The sequence below is a fragment of the Gracilinanus agilis genome, chromosome 2 (genome assembly GCF_016433145.1).
Source record: "Gracilinanus agilis isolate LMUSP501 chromosome 2, AgileGrace, whole genome shotgun sequence".
In the NCBI taxonomy this organism is placed as follows: Eukaryota; Metazoa; Chordata; class Mammalia; order Didelphimorphia; family Didelphidae; genus Gracilinanus; species Gracilinanus agilis.
Window position 1 is genome coordinate 670193255 of NC_058131.1, and position 18698 is coordinate 670211952.

Consider the following 18698-nt stretch of genomic DNA (forward strand, 5'->3'; position numbering starts at 1 on the left):
ATTAGATATGTTCTTTTCCTGTTCTCTTTCAATAAAACCCCTTAAAAAAAAGTTCAGAATTGATCTATACTATATCCCTTGCCTGAGACTACATTCTTAAAGGTGTGTTTTTCCCTACTTGTAACTACAGGTTGAAATCACATTATTTGTAAATAATATACTAATGAAATTTGAGACATTTTTAGTATAGTGCAGTGATGGCAAAACTTCTGGAGCTGGAGTGCCTAGCACCACCCACCACCCCCAATCAAGTGCCATGCCCTTTCCCTTCACAAGTGCTGGGGATGCCCCCCCCCAACACACACACACACATATACACACACACACACACACACACACACACACACACACACACACACAAACAAACAAACACACTGAGGAGAGGGAGAAAGCACTCCCACTGGGCTACTAGGCAGAGGGGTTGGGGCATGTAAAAAAGTGCCATCAGATACAGTGGAGAGGGGGAAGGGAGCAGCTCCACCTGAGTCCCTCTGGCTTTCTAGTAAGGAACTCAGGGGTGGGGGCAGTGTGTTCAGAGCGTGCTCTACATGCCATCTTTGGCACCTGTACCATAGGTTTGCCATCACTAGCAAAGTGGAAAGAATACTTGCTTTGGAGTCAGAGAATCTGGGCAGATTCAGTTTGGCCACTGAAGGTAGGACCTCTTTTTTCCATATCTTTAAAATAGGCATAATAATAGCACCTATCTGCCAGTGTTCCAGAGACAATCAAATGAGATACTATATTCAAAATGCTTTGGAAACCTTAAAAAACTCATACAAAAGTGAGCAGGAAGTCCTTTTACCTCCTTCCTTTTCAACTTCCTCATCTGTAAAATGATGGGGTTGGGCTGAATAGCCTCTAAGTTGCTAATAGCTCCAAAACGCTATGATTCATTTCTTTGAATCCCCGTGACAGCTAGACTAACACAATGAGGGTGCTACAAATAAGGTTTGGTTCACTAAAGGAAGTTAAATTTTTACTAATTTCCGACATTGTTATTATTTTTTATATATTTATAATAACAAAATGACCAGCTTTTATTAAATGCCTTCTATGTGGCAGATATCATACTAGGCAAAAGGGAAACAAAACAGAAATCCCTGACCTCAATGGTTATCTTCTAGTAATATTATTATATAGGTCGTGCAAATGAGTCTAAATTTCTTCATAAGCACTATCATTCAATACTACAGACGGTCAGTACAAAGAAATGAAACCAGTTCCCAAAGCAATACAGAAATTAGTCATACTACTATCAGGATTAATTAAGCCATAGGGTTAGTGAGGACCATTTGGGATAATTGGGATCTTAGCAGGTAAGGACAGGGTAAAGAACAGTGGGTATTAAAGGATGTCATAAAGGCTCATGTTGAAGTTGTTCAGTCACATTAGATTCTTCATGACCACATTTGAGTTTTCTTGATAAAGATATAGGGGTAGTACGACATTTTCTTCTCTAACTCATTTTATAGATGAGTAAACTGGGGCAAACAGGGCTACGTGACTGGCCCAGAGACCCACAACTACTGTTGGGGACCAGATCTAAAATCAGGAAGATGAGTTTCTGACTCCAGAGCCAGCACTCTATACACACTGCACATGCTACCTAGTTAATGACTATATATGAGTAATAAAGCTTTCCAACTCCCATATTTACAGATATATGTCTTGAGTTGTAGCTCTTACCCTTGGCAGTCCTTTTAACAATGTTAAAAAAGACTTTTAAAACTATTTGCCACAGTGCCTGAAACAGTAAATGCTATGCAAATGTTAGAACTCTTATTATTATTAACTAAGATCAGAATGAATGAAACATAAACCTACAGAAACTTCATGTCTAAAAGATAATGTGGAGCTGAAAAAATATAGCTGTACAAGATTGAAGACAAGAGAATTATGCTCTTTTCCATGATCCTCTGCAGTTTTATTCAGTTACCTAACTTTTCTATGGGTTTTAGTAAATTGGAAGACGGCTGTCTGAACAACACTTTGTAATACTCAGAAGCTGAAAGCTTAATAGCTTATTAGTTTAATAGGCCACTATAGAGTGTGCCTGCTCTGGGCTCTGGCTCTTTTCCCCAGCTTACACCTATTTCCTCACCTCCAACTTCTAAGCTAACTCAGTAACATTGGGGGGTAAAAAGACACAGGGAGAAGACTAAAGAACTATTCTGAGTGAAATTTTTTAAATGTACAAACTACTTTTCAGCACAGCCATTCTAGCCCTGAACCTATGTTTGATAAAGTACCTGGGCTGTGAGAGGAGAGACCACAATATTATATGCATATTTAAAAAAATTTTAACCTGATATTTTTATATATCTGAATAACATAAATGTAGATTTTAAAAGCATTTCATTAAAGTGAAATTAAATGAATAAAATAGACTTCAAATCCATAATGCTAGGTCATCAACAAAATAAAAGTGTAGTTTTAGGTAGAGCATATATTATATGGGTCTAATGCTGGAACTTGCAAATGAATATAACATAATTCAGGAACATTAAATCCCTACCTTCCGTCTTGGAGTCAATACTATGTACTGGCTCCAAGGCAGAAGAGTGGTAAGGGCTAGGCAATGGGGGTCAAGTGACTTGCCCAGGGTCACACAGCTGGGAAGTGTCTGAGGCCAAATTTGAACCTAGGATCTCCCATCTCTAGGCCTGGCTCTCAATCCACTGAGGAAACCAGCTGCCCCCTCAGGCATAATTTTTGTTAGATGCATTCTATCTAGAGTCAGATAACATCCAACCTTATAAGTTTTTTAACTAGTCAAACAGATGTTCTTCTATAAAATAAGAGGGTTGGACCAAACGACCTTTGAGGTCTCTTCCAACTCTAAATCTATGATCATCATGTCTCAAAAAGATGAATATTGCTCTCTGGCATAGTCTATTACTGCTAAGCAAAGAATGGACAAATGGTTGGGATTCTAAAAGAATTTTCAACTGCCTTCCCTGAATTATATTTATTTGCAAAAAAAAAAAAAAAAAAAAAAAAAACCAACCAATCTAATTCTTTTCTTGACCTCTACAAACACCAGCAGTTGCAGTTTCCTTTTTTTCTGCATTTAATAGAAAGTTCCCCAAAGGAATCTTCTGGCTTTAGCCCAAGTAAAGGCCTGAGAATGAACTTTCAAATGTTTAGAACCATCATGTACTAGAAGAATGTCTAAACACTCAAATACATTATAAGCAACAATGAACCAAGAAATGATTTTGAGATGGATTGCAGTCTCTTAAGTCAATTGTTTATCTTGTCCTAGAAAATGTGACATGATTGCGGGAGAGTTTCACAAGTTGAATGCTTTCTTCCTAGGAAGGCAACTCCTAAGAAAGAATGACTAACAAGGAAAGGAGATATCTTCAGGTTGTTTCTTTCAACTCTTTTCTGGCTAAAAAGGGGTATGGAGGTTTCCATTTTAATTTACATTTAAATAGTATGCTAAATCAGCATAGATTTTATATGCAATTTGAGAATCATGTTCCCAAAGGCAACATCATCTGGGGGAAATGGATAAGAGCATTGGGCTCTGCAGAAAAATATGCTTGCAGGCAGTAATATCCTGTGAGTATTTAAAATCTGAAACTTCTTCCCCCTATTGGTAGTGTTGGGCCTGATAATTATTCATAATCAATTTCTATTTTTCACTGTCTTGTTCACATTTTAGAGTTGAAACAGACTACTACAGGGTAGCCAAGACAGAAATCTGAACTGATTTAAAGTTAATAGAGGCTTGTCACTCTGTTTTTTATTTTCACCAAAATATAATTATGACCATTACATCACTGAAAATTATCACACAAGGTGTTATCACATAAGGTATCTGTCAAATGAAAAAACTTCTATAGAAGATCTTCACTGTAAAGAAGATGTTTTATCATTTTAATTACAAGCAAAAACAAAACAACAAAGAGAATCTGAACCACATTCCCCAAAGTATACCAATTGGGGTGGTCTAAATGAACAGTATTTTGGTAGCCCAAGGGTAGCAAAAGTAGACTGAGCTACCAAATTTCATCATAGTTATAGCAGCTGTCTTCATGCCTGGAGGAAGCTGAGTGTTTAACAAAGCAGACAGCTTGGCACTGGCATCTGATTAGCAGTGTGTGTATTGTGGGATAGGATATGCTGGGCTCTTTTGTTTCACTGTTTGATTAGAAATCTGGAGAGCAGTGGCATCATGTAACTATAGAATTCAGGCTTCTTCATGAAATAAATGATTTGTGATGCTCCCCCACTGCTATGTAAGATATGAAAGTGCTTCATTGAACTTTAGAAGATTTAAGTATTAAAACTATTACTCTACCCATTTATCTTCAGTAAAGTGTAATTTGAACGACTTAAAAAATATTTTTTAAAATATTAGCAGACTTGAAAGATGTCTAGTTAACAAGAAACTCTGTTTCCCAGAGTTTTTAACTCAAAATTTAAACTTTCAACTAAATCTGCCTGAACATTTGGGGCGTAGGGGGGGGATGGTGAGAGGGAGAGGAGTGGGAGTATAGGGAAAAGGAAGAAATGTTTATTTTGGTTTGCATAAGTAGAAAATTCTATCTAAAATGTTAAGTCTAAACAAAGATTCAGACTTTTCAGATTTCACTCACCTTACCTGAAAATCCTGGGGTAGAGCTACCCCGTTTTGCATAGCACTGCTGTCCAGAATGGAGGGGGGGTTGGGAGAAGGGCACAGGGTGTCTTCACTGTACTCTCCTTCACAAATCTGAAAATCTATCACAAATTCTGGGTGCTTATTGATAAGAGTTCAAATCAGTAGACTCCCTGCAAACAATCTACTTCAATAGAAGTACATTCTTTTACTCTATCAAATCCATAGGAGGTAATCAGACTGGATGTTTTATTCAACAGGGCTGAAGAAAATTGTTCCACAATAGGTTAATTCAAAATGGCAGCATAGAAAATGCATCTGTCAGTGGGGATCAAATTACAGGGCAAGCTTCTCTCAATGCTTAGAAAAACAAGTCTGCAGTTCTACTGATTATGTGCCTGTGTGTGTTTAAAGGGGTGGGAAAGGAGCTAAATATCGGAGCTAACCTCCAATTAAAGTCAATCATAAAAACAGCCAATTTAATGAGTGCGGATTTCTTTGGGTAATTATAACACCAACCACTTTTTTCTCTTTTAAATCTGTAATTCTGCCTTCTTGTTATTGCCTGCTTTGTCATTAATCGCCTCAGGACCCTGATTCCCTAGCAACAGACTGCCACCACACATTTGGCTTGGGTTCAACATTTTCTTTGTGAGAAATGGAACTGCTGCTGCCGCCTGGGCTGCTGTAGCTAGACTGGCTGTGCAAGGGCTCTAATAATGTATTCTTCTGAAAAATCACATGATCTAGAATGCAGGGACTGAGCTCCATTAATTACTGTGCTGAGGAAGTTTATCTACCATCTAAAGGCTATGGATGGGTGGGAGGGAGGGAGTGCCTCTTCCATCATCAATAATTGGTAGTTGAACATTTACAAATAAATATTTTATTTTCAGGTCGACAGGTTTCTCCTTCAATTTGTTTGGAAAAGGGAAGGGCACTATTTCATAAATGTTGCTTTATGAATCTTGTCTACATAAGGTAGCCCCATGGATTACAAAGAACTGGTTGTCACAGATCACTCTGAAAGTCAATTAACTCATGTATCTGTCAGTTGTTTTTCCCACTTAGGGCAAAAGTGATTAAAATAGCTGTATGTGTAAATACATTGTGAGATGGCAGAATATGGTTTCATTATATAGATATTCACAACATGAATGTGACACAGTAAGATGGAAAAAAGGATCTAATTCAATATATTCCCACTCAAATACTAAGATAAATGCTTTGCAATGAAAATATTTAATAAAGCAAGATTTGTGACTCAGAAATGAGTCATGGGATTAGAAATGTACCTGGTGATGTCACTGAGATTCTCAAGTGCATTTCAAGCTCAATATGTTGAAAACAGTACTCATTATCTTCCCCTCAGAACCTACTCACTTCTTAAAATAAGCACCATTAGTCTCCAAGTCACTCAAGTTTACAATATTAGGGTTGTCCTCCATCATCTCACATATCCAATCCAAGGGCAGGGAACTGAAGAGGCAGAGATAAGAAGCAAGAGCATTTCAAATAGCCTTCTCACTGGTCTCCTTGCTTCAAGTGTCTCCCACTCTAATCCAACCTCTACTCAAAATGGATTGCTAAAACACATGCCTGAATGGGCCACCCCATGACCTCAATAAACTCCAACAGCTTCCTATTAACCTTCAGGATAAACTATAAATGCCTATGTTTGGCATGGAAAGTCCTTCACAATTTAGCCACTGACGACTTTTCTAGTTTTCTTGCATTTGATTACCTTCTTTGTACTCTATGTTTAAGTCATACTATCCACTTGACATTTTCTCTATTTTACTGGTTTGGAAAGCCCTTGCTTCTTATCTCTGTCCCTTATGTTCCCTGTTCTTCTTCCCAGAGAAGTGTCTTCTCAGAGGTTACCTTTTGACTGTATGTACCTACTTATTCTGATATTACTCTGTCCGATTAACAGGGGAGCTCTTTAAGGACAGGGACCAGTTTTGCCTTTCTTCTAACCTCAGTGCATAGCATAGTAATAGAAAACAACGAATACTTGTGATCTGATTGGGATGTCTCAAAAATGGAACCCTTTACAAGAATGGTAATTATGGAAATAACATGACAGGTCAGAAATGGATGGCTGGTGTCCTGTTTCAGTTCTCAGAAATATGGCTTTATAAGAGTAGCAGGTTTGGGGAGTAATAATTTAAAACACCCCAGAGTACACAGAGTATCATGGAAGTGTCTCTGTAAGCAGCAGCATTTAGTAGACATTCCCATCACTACCAATCTACACATATTATACTACCAATTCCTATAAAACAAAAACCATGCCAACTTATTGAAGTATATGTCTTTGTTTTAACCCTTAACATTTAAAATGAAAAATGTGATAATAAAAGTGGAAAATATGGAAAATATGATAAAAGTGATTTCATGAATCATCTATCTAAGTAGGATATTAAAGAACCTTATCGATATTTACTTTATGTGTTTTTTTAAGTTAAAAAACTGTCAAAACCCAAAACCTTCAATTATATTTTGGTCTGATTTTTTATTGAAACTATAATACATGCTATTGATATCAAGCTTTTATTACATGGGTTAATGTTGAGAATGTATAATTTACACATTGTATTTCTATATATGTGTATATTTATATGTATATGTACATATCATACAAGTACAATCTACTAATGCATTCATTGTTCCACTACAAAATATTTTTGCCTGGATGAGACTTAGTCCTTAGACACTAATCTTCTCATAGGGTAGCATGATTGCATTAGGTTTTTTGGTTATTTTTTTTAACTATTAGGTAATTTAGGACTAGGCACTGAAGATATATCATGCTAACATAAGAAAATCTGATTGTGTGTAAATTATTATTCTTTAAATGACTCAAGGAGAACAAGAAAGCTTATCCTTTCATCTTTCTACCTAAATTATGGTAGTAAATTGTTGTAACCATTCTTGAGCTAATATACAGTATTGACTCAGTCTTGGAGTCAATACTGTGTATTGCTCCAGGACAGAAGAGTGATAAGGGTAGGCAACGGGGGTCAAGTGACTTGCCCAGGGTCACACAGCTGGGAAGTGTCTGAGGCCAGATTTGAACCTAGGACCTCCCGTCTCTAGGCCTGGCTCTCAATCCACAGGGCTACCCAGCTGTTCCCTTTCTGCTATTTTTTATAACTGTAGATAGTGATTTATTTTAAACTTTATTTTTTGTGCTTATGTTATTTCAACATTTCCTCTCTCTAGTCGATAGTTTTGTTTGCTACCAGAGAAATGATCCTCAACTAGCTCCCAAGACAATAAATAATTATTTCTAGGCTGTGAGGACATAGTGAACTTCATTTTTAATGATATTATTGTATGTTCATCACATATAATACCTTCTCATTCTCTGTGTGAAGCAAATATATATAATACAGAAGAACAAGTCACTAATGTTCTCTTCATTTCAAACTTTATTGTTTGCAAACATTTTTTGTTGTCTTCTGTGATTATAAATATAGGGAAGATATTATCAATAGTTATTTTGTTCTTCAGAGAATTTCTGTGCTTTCTTCATCCTATATGATAGATGTTATTACATAAACCTAAACGATCTTTGTGGCCATCAGTTTGCTAATGTTCATCATAAACACAGGAAAAGAAGGTAACCAACTACTCAAAGAAATGAGACTTTTAGGTAAAAGATAAAACCAATTCTACCAATTCCTTTATTTGTTTCTCTCAGGGGAATCAATGGTCAAGCCTTATTATTCTGACTTTTGCATCACTTATATTAGTCCCCTTCCATACGCTCACATGGTGCCTACCCTGATCAAACATTTGTTACTTCTTCCCAAACTGTTACGAACAACTCCTAATTAGATTTCCAGCTTTCATTAATCCATATTCTATGTAGCTGCTAAAAAGGTATTTCTAAGATACAGATTTGACCCTATTACTCACCTGCTCAAGAAGCTTCCGGGGCTCACTAATGTTTGTAGGTTAAATATGAACTATACTATTTTACATTTAAAGCCCTTCATAATCTGGGGTCATCCTATCAGTCTCAATTTACTTCTCATTATTCACCTTTATACTCTACATTCAAGCTAAAATGGCCTCCTTGTTCTTTATACAAGACATTCATTTGTTGCCCTTCTGACACTGCTACTACCAATTTTAAACCATACTCAAAGTCATCAAACCCTTGAGAAGCTAGTACACTCTGACTTGGAATTCCTGCCCTAAAGCCATGTTGTTCTGTTTAGTAAGAACCCAACAGATCTAACTGTCTCAAAATTCCAAAAAAGTTTCTCCCAGGTCATTTCTATGTACCTGCTCTCCCCTAAAGCCCTTCCGCCTTTTGCTTTAAGAACACCAATCAAACCAACATTATCACTCTATCTCAAAAGGCAGTGCCAGTCATTTATCCTATGGTTCCAATCACCACTCCTGCAATTTCTCAGATTCCAAATACCATCCGAAACCCTTCACTATCCACCATTCTCCTATATATTTCTGTTGCCTCTGAAAAAGTTTCTTTGATGGTAGATATTGCTTATCCTCTGTATTTTAAACCCAGAGCTCATCCCAGGACCTTTTTCAAGAAACAATTAATATATCCTTTTTTTAGAGAGAGATTAGTTAATTAGATTGGCATATAATTAGAAATATCCTAATCCCTAAAAAGACATTAACCAAAATTCCTTTCTGTATTACCTAGAATGCTCTTCCCTTTGTCCACATTTGCATGGTCACGTTTGTATAAGTTCTGAGGCTCTGCCTCTCTCTTCCTCTTTTGCTCTCATGATCGGGCTGGGTTAGATAGCTGTCTTACTTTAGTTATTATTAATAAACTTTATAAAATATAATACCTTAGTTATTGTATATTAATTTTAATCTTCACATTGGCAGAGGATGTCCATCTAATCTAACTCCTTATACCCACCTATCTGAAGCCTAAACTTCACTTTTAATCTAGAACGCTGCTAGCTCTTACATAAGACCTTCCATGACTTGCCCTACTTGCCAGTATTCTGCCCCAAATCACATTCGTTCCCCTGAATTTGTATATTTTGTTTTTAATTATAATATTTTGTCTTCCCACTACCCTAACCTTCAAATAGGATGTTCCTGAGGGAAACTCGTGGAAAGTTTCTAGCAAATTATAGGTGTTTAATAAATACTTCTTGCTCAGAGCCAAGATGGCAGGGAAGCTACAGGGACCCATCAGAACTCAATCAAATTATCCTCCAAAAAAGTAAGATTTAATGCCTCAGAATGAATTCCGGAGCAGCATAATCCACAAAAAGGCAGAATAAAGTAATTTTTCAGTCACAAACAACTTAGAAGACTACCACAAGGGGAGGCAGCTAGGTGGCTCAGTGGATTGAGAGCCAGGCCCAGAGTCGGGAGGTTGTGGGTTCAAATCTGACCTCAGACACTTCCTAGCTGTGTGATCCTGGGCAAGTCACTTAACCCCATTGCCTAGCCCTTACTGCTCTTCTGTCTTAGAATCCATACTATTTATGGATTCCAAGATGGAAGGTAAGGGTTTAAAAAAAAAGGCTACCACAAGGAATTTGGTACACTAAGGCAGAAGTAGAGAGCAAAGCAGTATGTCAGAGCCTTGGGTACAACTAAGCTCTTAGCCACAAACAGTAAAGGGGCTACACAACTGCTCAGAAGAAGACTATAGGGGTCAGTTTGCTGCCTCTGAGTGCAAGACAGTTGTTGAATTGCCCATAAACAGATCCACATTGCAGTCTGGGGGCAAAGTTTCAGGGTGAGGATGGAGTACTAGCAAACACCAGAGCTTATGGCCACAAGGGGAACAAGGAAACCTGGTCATACTTAAAAGGAATAAAAGAATACTTGTGGTTACTCGCAAACCAGAGCACAAGCTAGAAGTTTTAAATATACTTCTCCTTACGTCATACCTCCTTAGAAGAACTGAAAGCAGATAAATCCCCAGAGACAGGTCTGAAGGCAGCTGCACAAAGAACCTAAAGCTTGGAACAGGGCTCCCTTCACAACAGTTATAGAGCCCAACTTTAACAGTTTTTAAAATTAAATTAAAAGAAAAAGGCTAAGAAATGAGTAAACAACAAAAATTTGAAATTCAATACTGAAAGTAATTTTGGTGACAGGGAAGAAGACCAAAAGGCAAACAAAGAAGATTAAAATAACTCAATACTATTGCTTCAAAACTTCCAAGAAAAATATGAATTGCTCTCAGGTCCACAAAGAATTAATGGAGAATATCAAAAAGGATTTTTAAAATCAAATAAGCGAGGTAGAAGAAACATTGGGAAAAGAAATGAGAATAAAACAAGAAAATTATGAAAAAAAGAGTCAACAGCTTAGCAAAAAAAATTATACTAACTATATTAATACCTTAAAAAATAGAATAGCTAATTGGTAAAAGAGGAACAAAAATCCAATGAAGAGTATAAATGGCAAATGAAAAGAGATATAAAAAATGCAATAAAGAGAAAAACTTCTTAAAAGGAAGAATTGGCCATATGGAAAAAGAGGTATATAAATTCACTGAAGAATAGAACTCTTTCCAAAGTAGAATTTTCCAACGGAAAAAGGAGATACAAATGCTCACTCCCGAAAATCTAAGAATTATTGGACTATCTGAAAGTCATGATAAAAAAAATAGTGTAAACATCATCTTTCAAGAAATTATCGCTGTGTTTTGATTTGCATTTCTCTAATTATTAGAGATTTAGAATAATTTCTCATGTGCTTATTGACACTATTGATTTCTTTATCTGAAAATTGCCTATTCATGTTCCTTGCCCATTTATCAATTGGGGAATGGCTTGATTTTTTATACAATTGCTTTAACTCCTTGTATATTTGAGTGATTAGACCTCTGTCAGAATTTTTTGTTATAAAGATTTTTTCCCAGTTTGTTGTTTCCCTTCTGATTTTGGTTGCATTGTTTTTGTTTATGTGGTCCTGGGCAAGTCACTTAACCTCCATAGCCTAGCCCTTAACACTCTTCTGCCTTAGAACCAATACACAGTATTGATTCTAAGATGTAAGGTAAGGGTTTAAAAAAATGAAATAAATAAAATAAAAATAAATCATAAGGGAAATTGTCCTATTATTCTAGAAACTGAGGACAAAATACAAATTGAAAGATTCCACCAATCACCTGGAAGGGATTCCAAAAAGCTAACTTCCAAGAGTATTATAGTCAAATTCTAGGTGAAGGAAAAAATACTGCAAGCAGCCAAAAAGATATTTCAAATATTGGGAAGCCATAGTCAGGACAACACAAGACTAAGCAGCTACTACATTAAAGAATCAGAGGGCCTGGAATATCATATTCCAGAGGGAAAGGGAGATAGGACTGCAACCAAGAATCACTTACTGTGTCAAACTGAGCATAATCCTTCAGGGGAAAAAAATGGGCATTAAATGAAATAGAGTACTTCCAAACATTCCTGATGAAAAGACTAGAACTGAATGGAAAATCTGACTCTCTAATACAAAACTCAAGATAAGCATAAAAAGGTAAACAGAAAAAAGAAATCAAAAGACATTCAGTAAGAGGTAAGAGCCAAGATGGAGTTTAGGAGCAGTTAAAGACTGAACTGCTCCAAGTATCCTTCCAAAAAAATAAAAATAAAAATAATAAGTGAGAAAAGGGAATGTATTACAAAGTGGGGTAAAGGAAAAACCAAATGAGGTAAATTATCTCACATGAAAGAGGAATGAAAGAGCTTTTACAGTGGAGGGGAAAATGGGGAAGTGGGGAAGGGGACATGTGAACCTTACTCTCACTGTAATTGGATCAGTGATGTGTGACTATTAGATTATTAATTCTACACTGCCCAGCTTTAGATTTAATCACCAAAGACAAGAACACCTCCACATTTGGGAGGTCTGTAACTCATATGTGCTAGAGTGGGTGATGAATCAGAATCGACTGACTGCCCCCTAGGAAGTCCTAAGAGAAGTGTCTGTTGTGATTCGTCACACAAACTAGAAGGGAGGCACAGGAAGTGATGCATAAGTGACCCCTTTAAAAGGAGAAAGGTCTTCTGATAGAAGTCTTCTGTTGGAGTCTTCTAGCTTTCCTGGTTTGTGGAGGAGTGCTGGCTAGAACGCTGAGACCTTGGTGAGACTACTCAATATCTTCTTCAGAAGTCGACGTGGTGAGTTTAAAGACTGAATCTTCCTGACTTCTCTTAAGGAACTTCCCTTTAATAGAGACTCTATGAATGTAGCTTTGCTTCATTCACCTCCGGGCCTCTGGCCCTCTGACTCTCAGCTAAGGTTAATTAGATCTACCTAGATTAATTAGAGGATCGTAGTAATTTACCTACGGTGTTAAGATTCTTATTTCCTTATTTCCTCTCTCTCCTCTCAACTGTAAATAAACTTCCACAAAGTGAATTTTGACTTGAGGTTATTCCTTAATTGGGGAAATTTCCACTGGCAACCACCTTTTAATATATTCAACCGAAAACCCCTTTTTCCCCCTTACAGAGGGAAGAGCATACATAATCAATAGGATTTAAAAATCTAGCTTATCCTACAGGAAAGTAGGAGGGGAAAAGGATAAGAGATAGGGTGGTAGGTGATAGAAAAGAAGTCAAATTGAGGGAGATGATGGTCAGAAACTAAAGAGAGGAAATAGGATGAAGAATCATACACAACAATCATAGTGGAGCAAATTTCTTTTTTTTATAAATCTCTAATAAAGGCCTCATTTCAAAAATACATAGAGAAATGAATTGAATACATAACAATACAGATCATTCCCTAAATGATAAATGGTCAAAGGATATAAACAGGCACTTCTCAGGTAAAATAATTAAAGTTCTCTTCATATAAAAAAGGAGGAAGAGGGGCAGATGGAACTGTGTGAAGGAAGTTATTGAGGGGACCTTCATCAAAAGGAAAGAATCTAAGCTTTGGTGCCCACTGGGGTTATAGGGAAAGCCAGTATTAAAGTAGGGGACAAACAGGCAGGGTGAATGTTCTCTGGGGAGTCTGTGCAAAGGACAAAGCATGATATGCCAGTCAGTGGACTGAGAGAAAATTAGATAAACCCAAGGCAGAGTTGATTTGGCTCTTTAATTCTGCTCCTGAAGAGACTGACTGCCAGCACTGCTGTGGAAGAAAAGCCAGTTAAATGGAGACTCTTTAATCAAGTTAATCCTTCCCTAAGAGAAATCTATGGTTATCTCCTCTCTCACCTTCTCATTTTATTAATAAACGCTTAAAATTATGGCTGAGTCCCTATTTTACTTGTAACAATTGTAATGGAATACTATTATGCTGTAAGAAATGGCAAGCAGGAGAAGCTCAGAAAAAACCAAAAAGACTTACATGAACTAAAGCAAAGGGAAATAAACAAAACCAGGAGAACATTGTACGCAGTGATGATAATACCATACAATGAACAACTATAAATATTAGGTATTCTCAGCAATGATACAAAATTATCACAAAGGACTCATGATAAAATTGCCATCTGCTTCCAAAGAAAAAGAATAGATAAGAGTCTAAATCCAGACCAAAGCAAACTTTTTCCATATTCTTAAATTTTTTGTTTCCTTTCACAAAAATATTAATATGGAAAAATGGTGTATATGATTGCATATGTAAAATCTATCTGCTTGCTTACCATATGGGGATTGGGGAGTTGGGAGGATAGAGAGGGAGGGAAAGAAAGACAGTTGGGCAAAAAATAAAAGGAAATAAATTTTTCAAAAAAAAAATTTAAATGCTTTTCAGTTCAAACTAAAAGGCCAATTTGTAGCCTGTCAGCATAAACTTAGAGAAACATGGGTCACTTCCATGACATAATGAACATAATGAGACATCAAAGTAGAATGTTTCTGGAAGGCTGATATATCATTCATATTCATCTAAAACACCTAATTCTAGGAATCATTCATTGTCTGTAAAATACTCACAGTTTTAAAATCTGAATGATCAGCACTGACATGAAAACTGAGTAGAAGAACTTGAAGACTATAGAGAAGAGAATTCTCTTCTTGAGCAGGCTGTTATCTCTGAACAACATAATCTCATTCAATCTTGTTTTTTTAAACTCTAGCCTTCCATCTTGGAATCAATACTATGTATTGGTTCTAAGGCAGAAGAGCGGTAAGGGCTAGGCAATGGGGGTTAAGTTTCTTGCCCAGGGTCACACAGCTGGGAAGTGTCTGAGGCCAGATCTGAAACCAGGACTGCCCATCTCTAGGCCTGGCTCTCGATCCACTGAGCTACCCAGCTCTTGACCTAACACACATCATCCTTTTTTCCTAAATTTATGCTCACTTCCTCTTTCTTGCCTACCAACTACTCCATCTATTTTTCCTTTGAATGCTAATGCCAAGAAAAAAGTTTACTGATGCAAAATTGGCTACAAGGGACCTAAAGCAGGAGGAACAAGAGGATAAAGATTTTTATAGAGATTTTGAAAGGTAGATTTCTCAATACTTTCAAATTCTTTTGAGATTATTGGTACCAATTCTTTAATATGTATGATTTCATTTTGTGTTCATCTTTTTCAATGATATAGGTTTATCAAGACTCTTAACTCTTTTATTTATCACATTGGGGACACTTTCACTTTGCACAAAAACATGACCGAGAGAAATAAAGAAAAGGAAAAGAAGAATGACTTCTTGAGTTAATAGGGAAATAGTTGGAAGACAGGGTAAGAAGAAAACCTTAAAGATGATCTAAGTAGGTGTTAAAAAGGAATCAAACTACTAAAGTAGAAATAATTGAGCCATGAATGGCAAAAGACAGGAGATAAGAAAAGAGAGACAATAAGTTGAATTAGGCTGACCTCTCATCAGGAACCTCACTGTTCTGGGAGATAAAATTAGCTTTGGGAAATTAGTACCCTCAGATTAACAATAGAGAGAACTCCTCCCAAAACCTCCATATAAGGAGAGCACACAGGCAAGTCATCTCTGAATTTCTAAACTTGTGGCATTCCTTTTAGATTTCTCCATTACACCCTCATGCCTCATCCCTTCCCTAGTCCTCCTCTTTTCCAATTTTTCTTGGTGTGCTGTTTTCTTCTATCAATTGTAAACTCTTTGAGGGCAAGGGCTGTCTTTTTCATATTTGTATCCCTAGCACTTAGCATAGTACCTGACAAACTGCAGGTCTTAATAAATGTTTCCTGACTGACTGGCCACAAGCCAAAGTGGAGATCTTCTATCTTACTATCTGCAAAGAGTTTTATAGAGTTAGAAGGTGATCATAAGATGATGGTAGAGAGTGAGGGTTCAATGGACCATCTCTGTGTGGAGCTTCATAAGTAGAGGAATTAAAATATAAGGAAAAAAATGTTGCTGTTTCAGCATACAAAAATGTCATATCTTAACCTTTGTAATCAGTCTGTCACTGATCACAACAAACTTCAAACTGCAAGGCTTTGGTTTTGTTTTGTTTTGTTTTTTTGCTACTTAGAATCCATAAATGTAATATAACCTCTAAATGGCATTTAATCCCCCAAAGGAATGGAGTAAAAAATTATCAGTTTAGTCTAATACTTGATTCAACACCAATGACATCATAATTTGAAAATGGAAACCTGAGACTATTTATAAGAACAAATTAAAAGTTAGAATAATCCTGGAGGGAAAATAAATTTTAGAAAAACCATGAATTCCTGAAATGTTTTTTCAAATGTGTGGCAGGAGCTGAGGGATGCCTCTCCTTTGTATAACCTTCAGTGTTAGTATTTGTTTGACAGTTAAAAGAGGGCAGTCTCTGCTACACACAAGAATCAATAACAGCCATGTAAAGCCTACAGCAGTGCACACTAACAGGCAGTAGGAGACATTAACACTAGCTGAAAGAAATGACTATATTTTCAATGAATGTGTTCCTACTGGATAATCAATTTTTTACACTTTTTTACCAGCTGTTCCCATACAGTTCAGGTAGTAGAATGGTAGCATCTGTCATACTGTAACCATAGATTATATGCACATCATGGGATTGTAATCTTTCATAAAAGCTTGTATTTAATTACTAATTGTGATCAACCTCAGATCACTTTGAGATGGAAACACTCAAACCACTTTGAAATGGAAACAAATTCTCCGATTACCCAGAATTTGAACAATGCTGAAAAATGAGATGATTAATTCTGAATGATTTTTTTGGATAGAAAAGAAAATCCAGTTTTGGAAATTAACTTTTAACCAATTATTTTTACCTAGTGTATAGCCCAAAAGATTTAATAATTCAAATCATAGCCTGCCTTTCTGCCCAGATCCAAGACTCTTGTCATGATCAATGTTTCTGAAATATTGAATTATAAGGTGTCATGGTAATTACTATAGAATAAATAGCAATTAAGATTTTTCAGACAAATAAGCTCAAATTGTTTGCAATGAATAATTATGCTAATAATGTTTTTCTACATAATCTGGGCATCCTTCACAACAATTTGCCTTAAAAGTGTGAAATGTAAATTTGCTGAACAAATATTATAAGAGCTCTTAAGAAAAAGGTTGGCTTAATAAGGCATCCTGTGCTCAGTTTAAGCAAGTAGCTATGTAGAATGGATCCAAACAGATGGAAACCAAAAAAACAGACAACATAAACATACAATGGCTAAATTTTCCCAAGATATTTGCAAAAGTGAGACTAAGATATTTTGATTCTGGATTTGCAGGTTAGGTTAAAGCAAATTATTTAACCTGTACAAAAGGTGACAATCATGATTGGTATTGTCAATAACTACCACAAATATAAAGTAATTCATACTTACAGCTATATAATAAACTTTGGCCTTCTCTACCAACTTCCAGTTTTTTTCCAAGTCAAGATGTTTTTCCTTTTTATAACAATTGGCAGCAGCAAGATTGGCAACAAGGGACCTAAAATAACCAAGCAAAAACAGGTTCTCTTGCTAAAACTGGCTGTATACTTTTGTAGACCACTGATTCCCAATATTTTAGGGGTTGTTCGTTTTGTTTCAAACATGAACAGAAGGTTCTTTTCTCTAGAGGATTTGAGATTGTCAAGTTACATAGTATGTTTAGAGCATTCATCAGGATGAAAAATCCTTATTCTAGAAACTTAAAACCTATAACTTGACAAATGCTGAGAAACAAAAAATTAAAAGTGTTTTTGGGCAATGTGAAATGTATTACTGACATTTTAAAAGGTTGAAATTCACCTAAAAAGAAAAGAACATATTGGAATGTTAATGTGCAAAAACGGATGATGAAAAGCTTAATCCTAATTACTGCAAAAATGTCTTTGTTTATAAAACATTTACAGATAGACTGTATTTTGTATATTTATCCAAATGCTCTAAAAATCAAACCTAGGATTAATTTCATATTCCAACACATGTCTTCACTACATACTCTGTAGTTACTATGGGGAATTAATTTGCAAAACATTACATTTTAAGGGCTGGAATCAATTAAAATTAGTTTCCACAGCTGCCAAGCCCCTGGGCTTCTCTGGTGTTACAGCTGGAAAACCTAAGCATAACTCAGCAGCTCAGATTTTGCCTAAACTATTATAAAGACCTTTTAACTACTGACCAATGAGAAAACCAAATAGAAAAAAATTATACTTTAAATTATTTTATTAAATAAAAATGATTATGCGTTTTTTAAAGTCCACTCATTTGTAGTGACCTTCTTTCCTTTTCTCATGTAAAGGAAATGAAACAGACAAAAGAAAGTGATTTTTATTTCTTTTCAAATAAAAATGTAATTGTCTTTGCACTTATCACTCCAGGCTGCTCTGTATCTCTGCAAAAAGAAAAATTCAATTTTCCTTCAATATATTTATTTCAACTCATTCATCCATTGGGTGGTTATAGACAACTAACACACTCTCTCTCTCTCTTATATATATATATATATCTTATATATATATATATATCATATATCCATCCTATAGCCCCAAATGTAATTATTTCAACTTTTAAAAAATTAGACTCTTGCCCAAAATCTTTTCATAGTTATACAGTATAAATGAGGTTAAAAAATAAAATGACTCGTAAGTACTAAAGTATAAAGACTTTTAGTACAGTATTAGACTATTTTTATTAAGAAATTATTAATTAGTAGGAGATTCTTTAGACATTCTTCTTAGGAAA

At 35.9% G+C, this 18698-nt stretch overlaps 1 protein-coding gene across 2 annotated transcripts in view; it reads right to left on the reverse strand.

The window, feature by feature from the left end:
- The window catches only part of ADK (adenosine kinase), a 599089-nt gene that overhangs the window by 304480 nt on the left and 275911 nt on the right, over window positions 1-18698 (reverse strand). For both annotated transcript variants that reach the window (XM_044659050.1, XM_044659053.1), the window contains exon 6: window positions 17349-17457. In XM_044659050.1, coding sequence (XP_044514985.1) covers window positions 17349-17457 — 109 coding nt within the window. The remainder of the gene's footprint in view (window positions 1-17348; window positions 17458-18698) is intronic.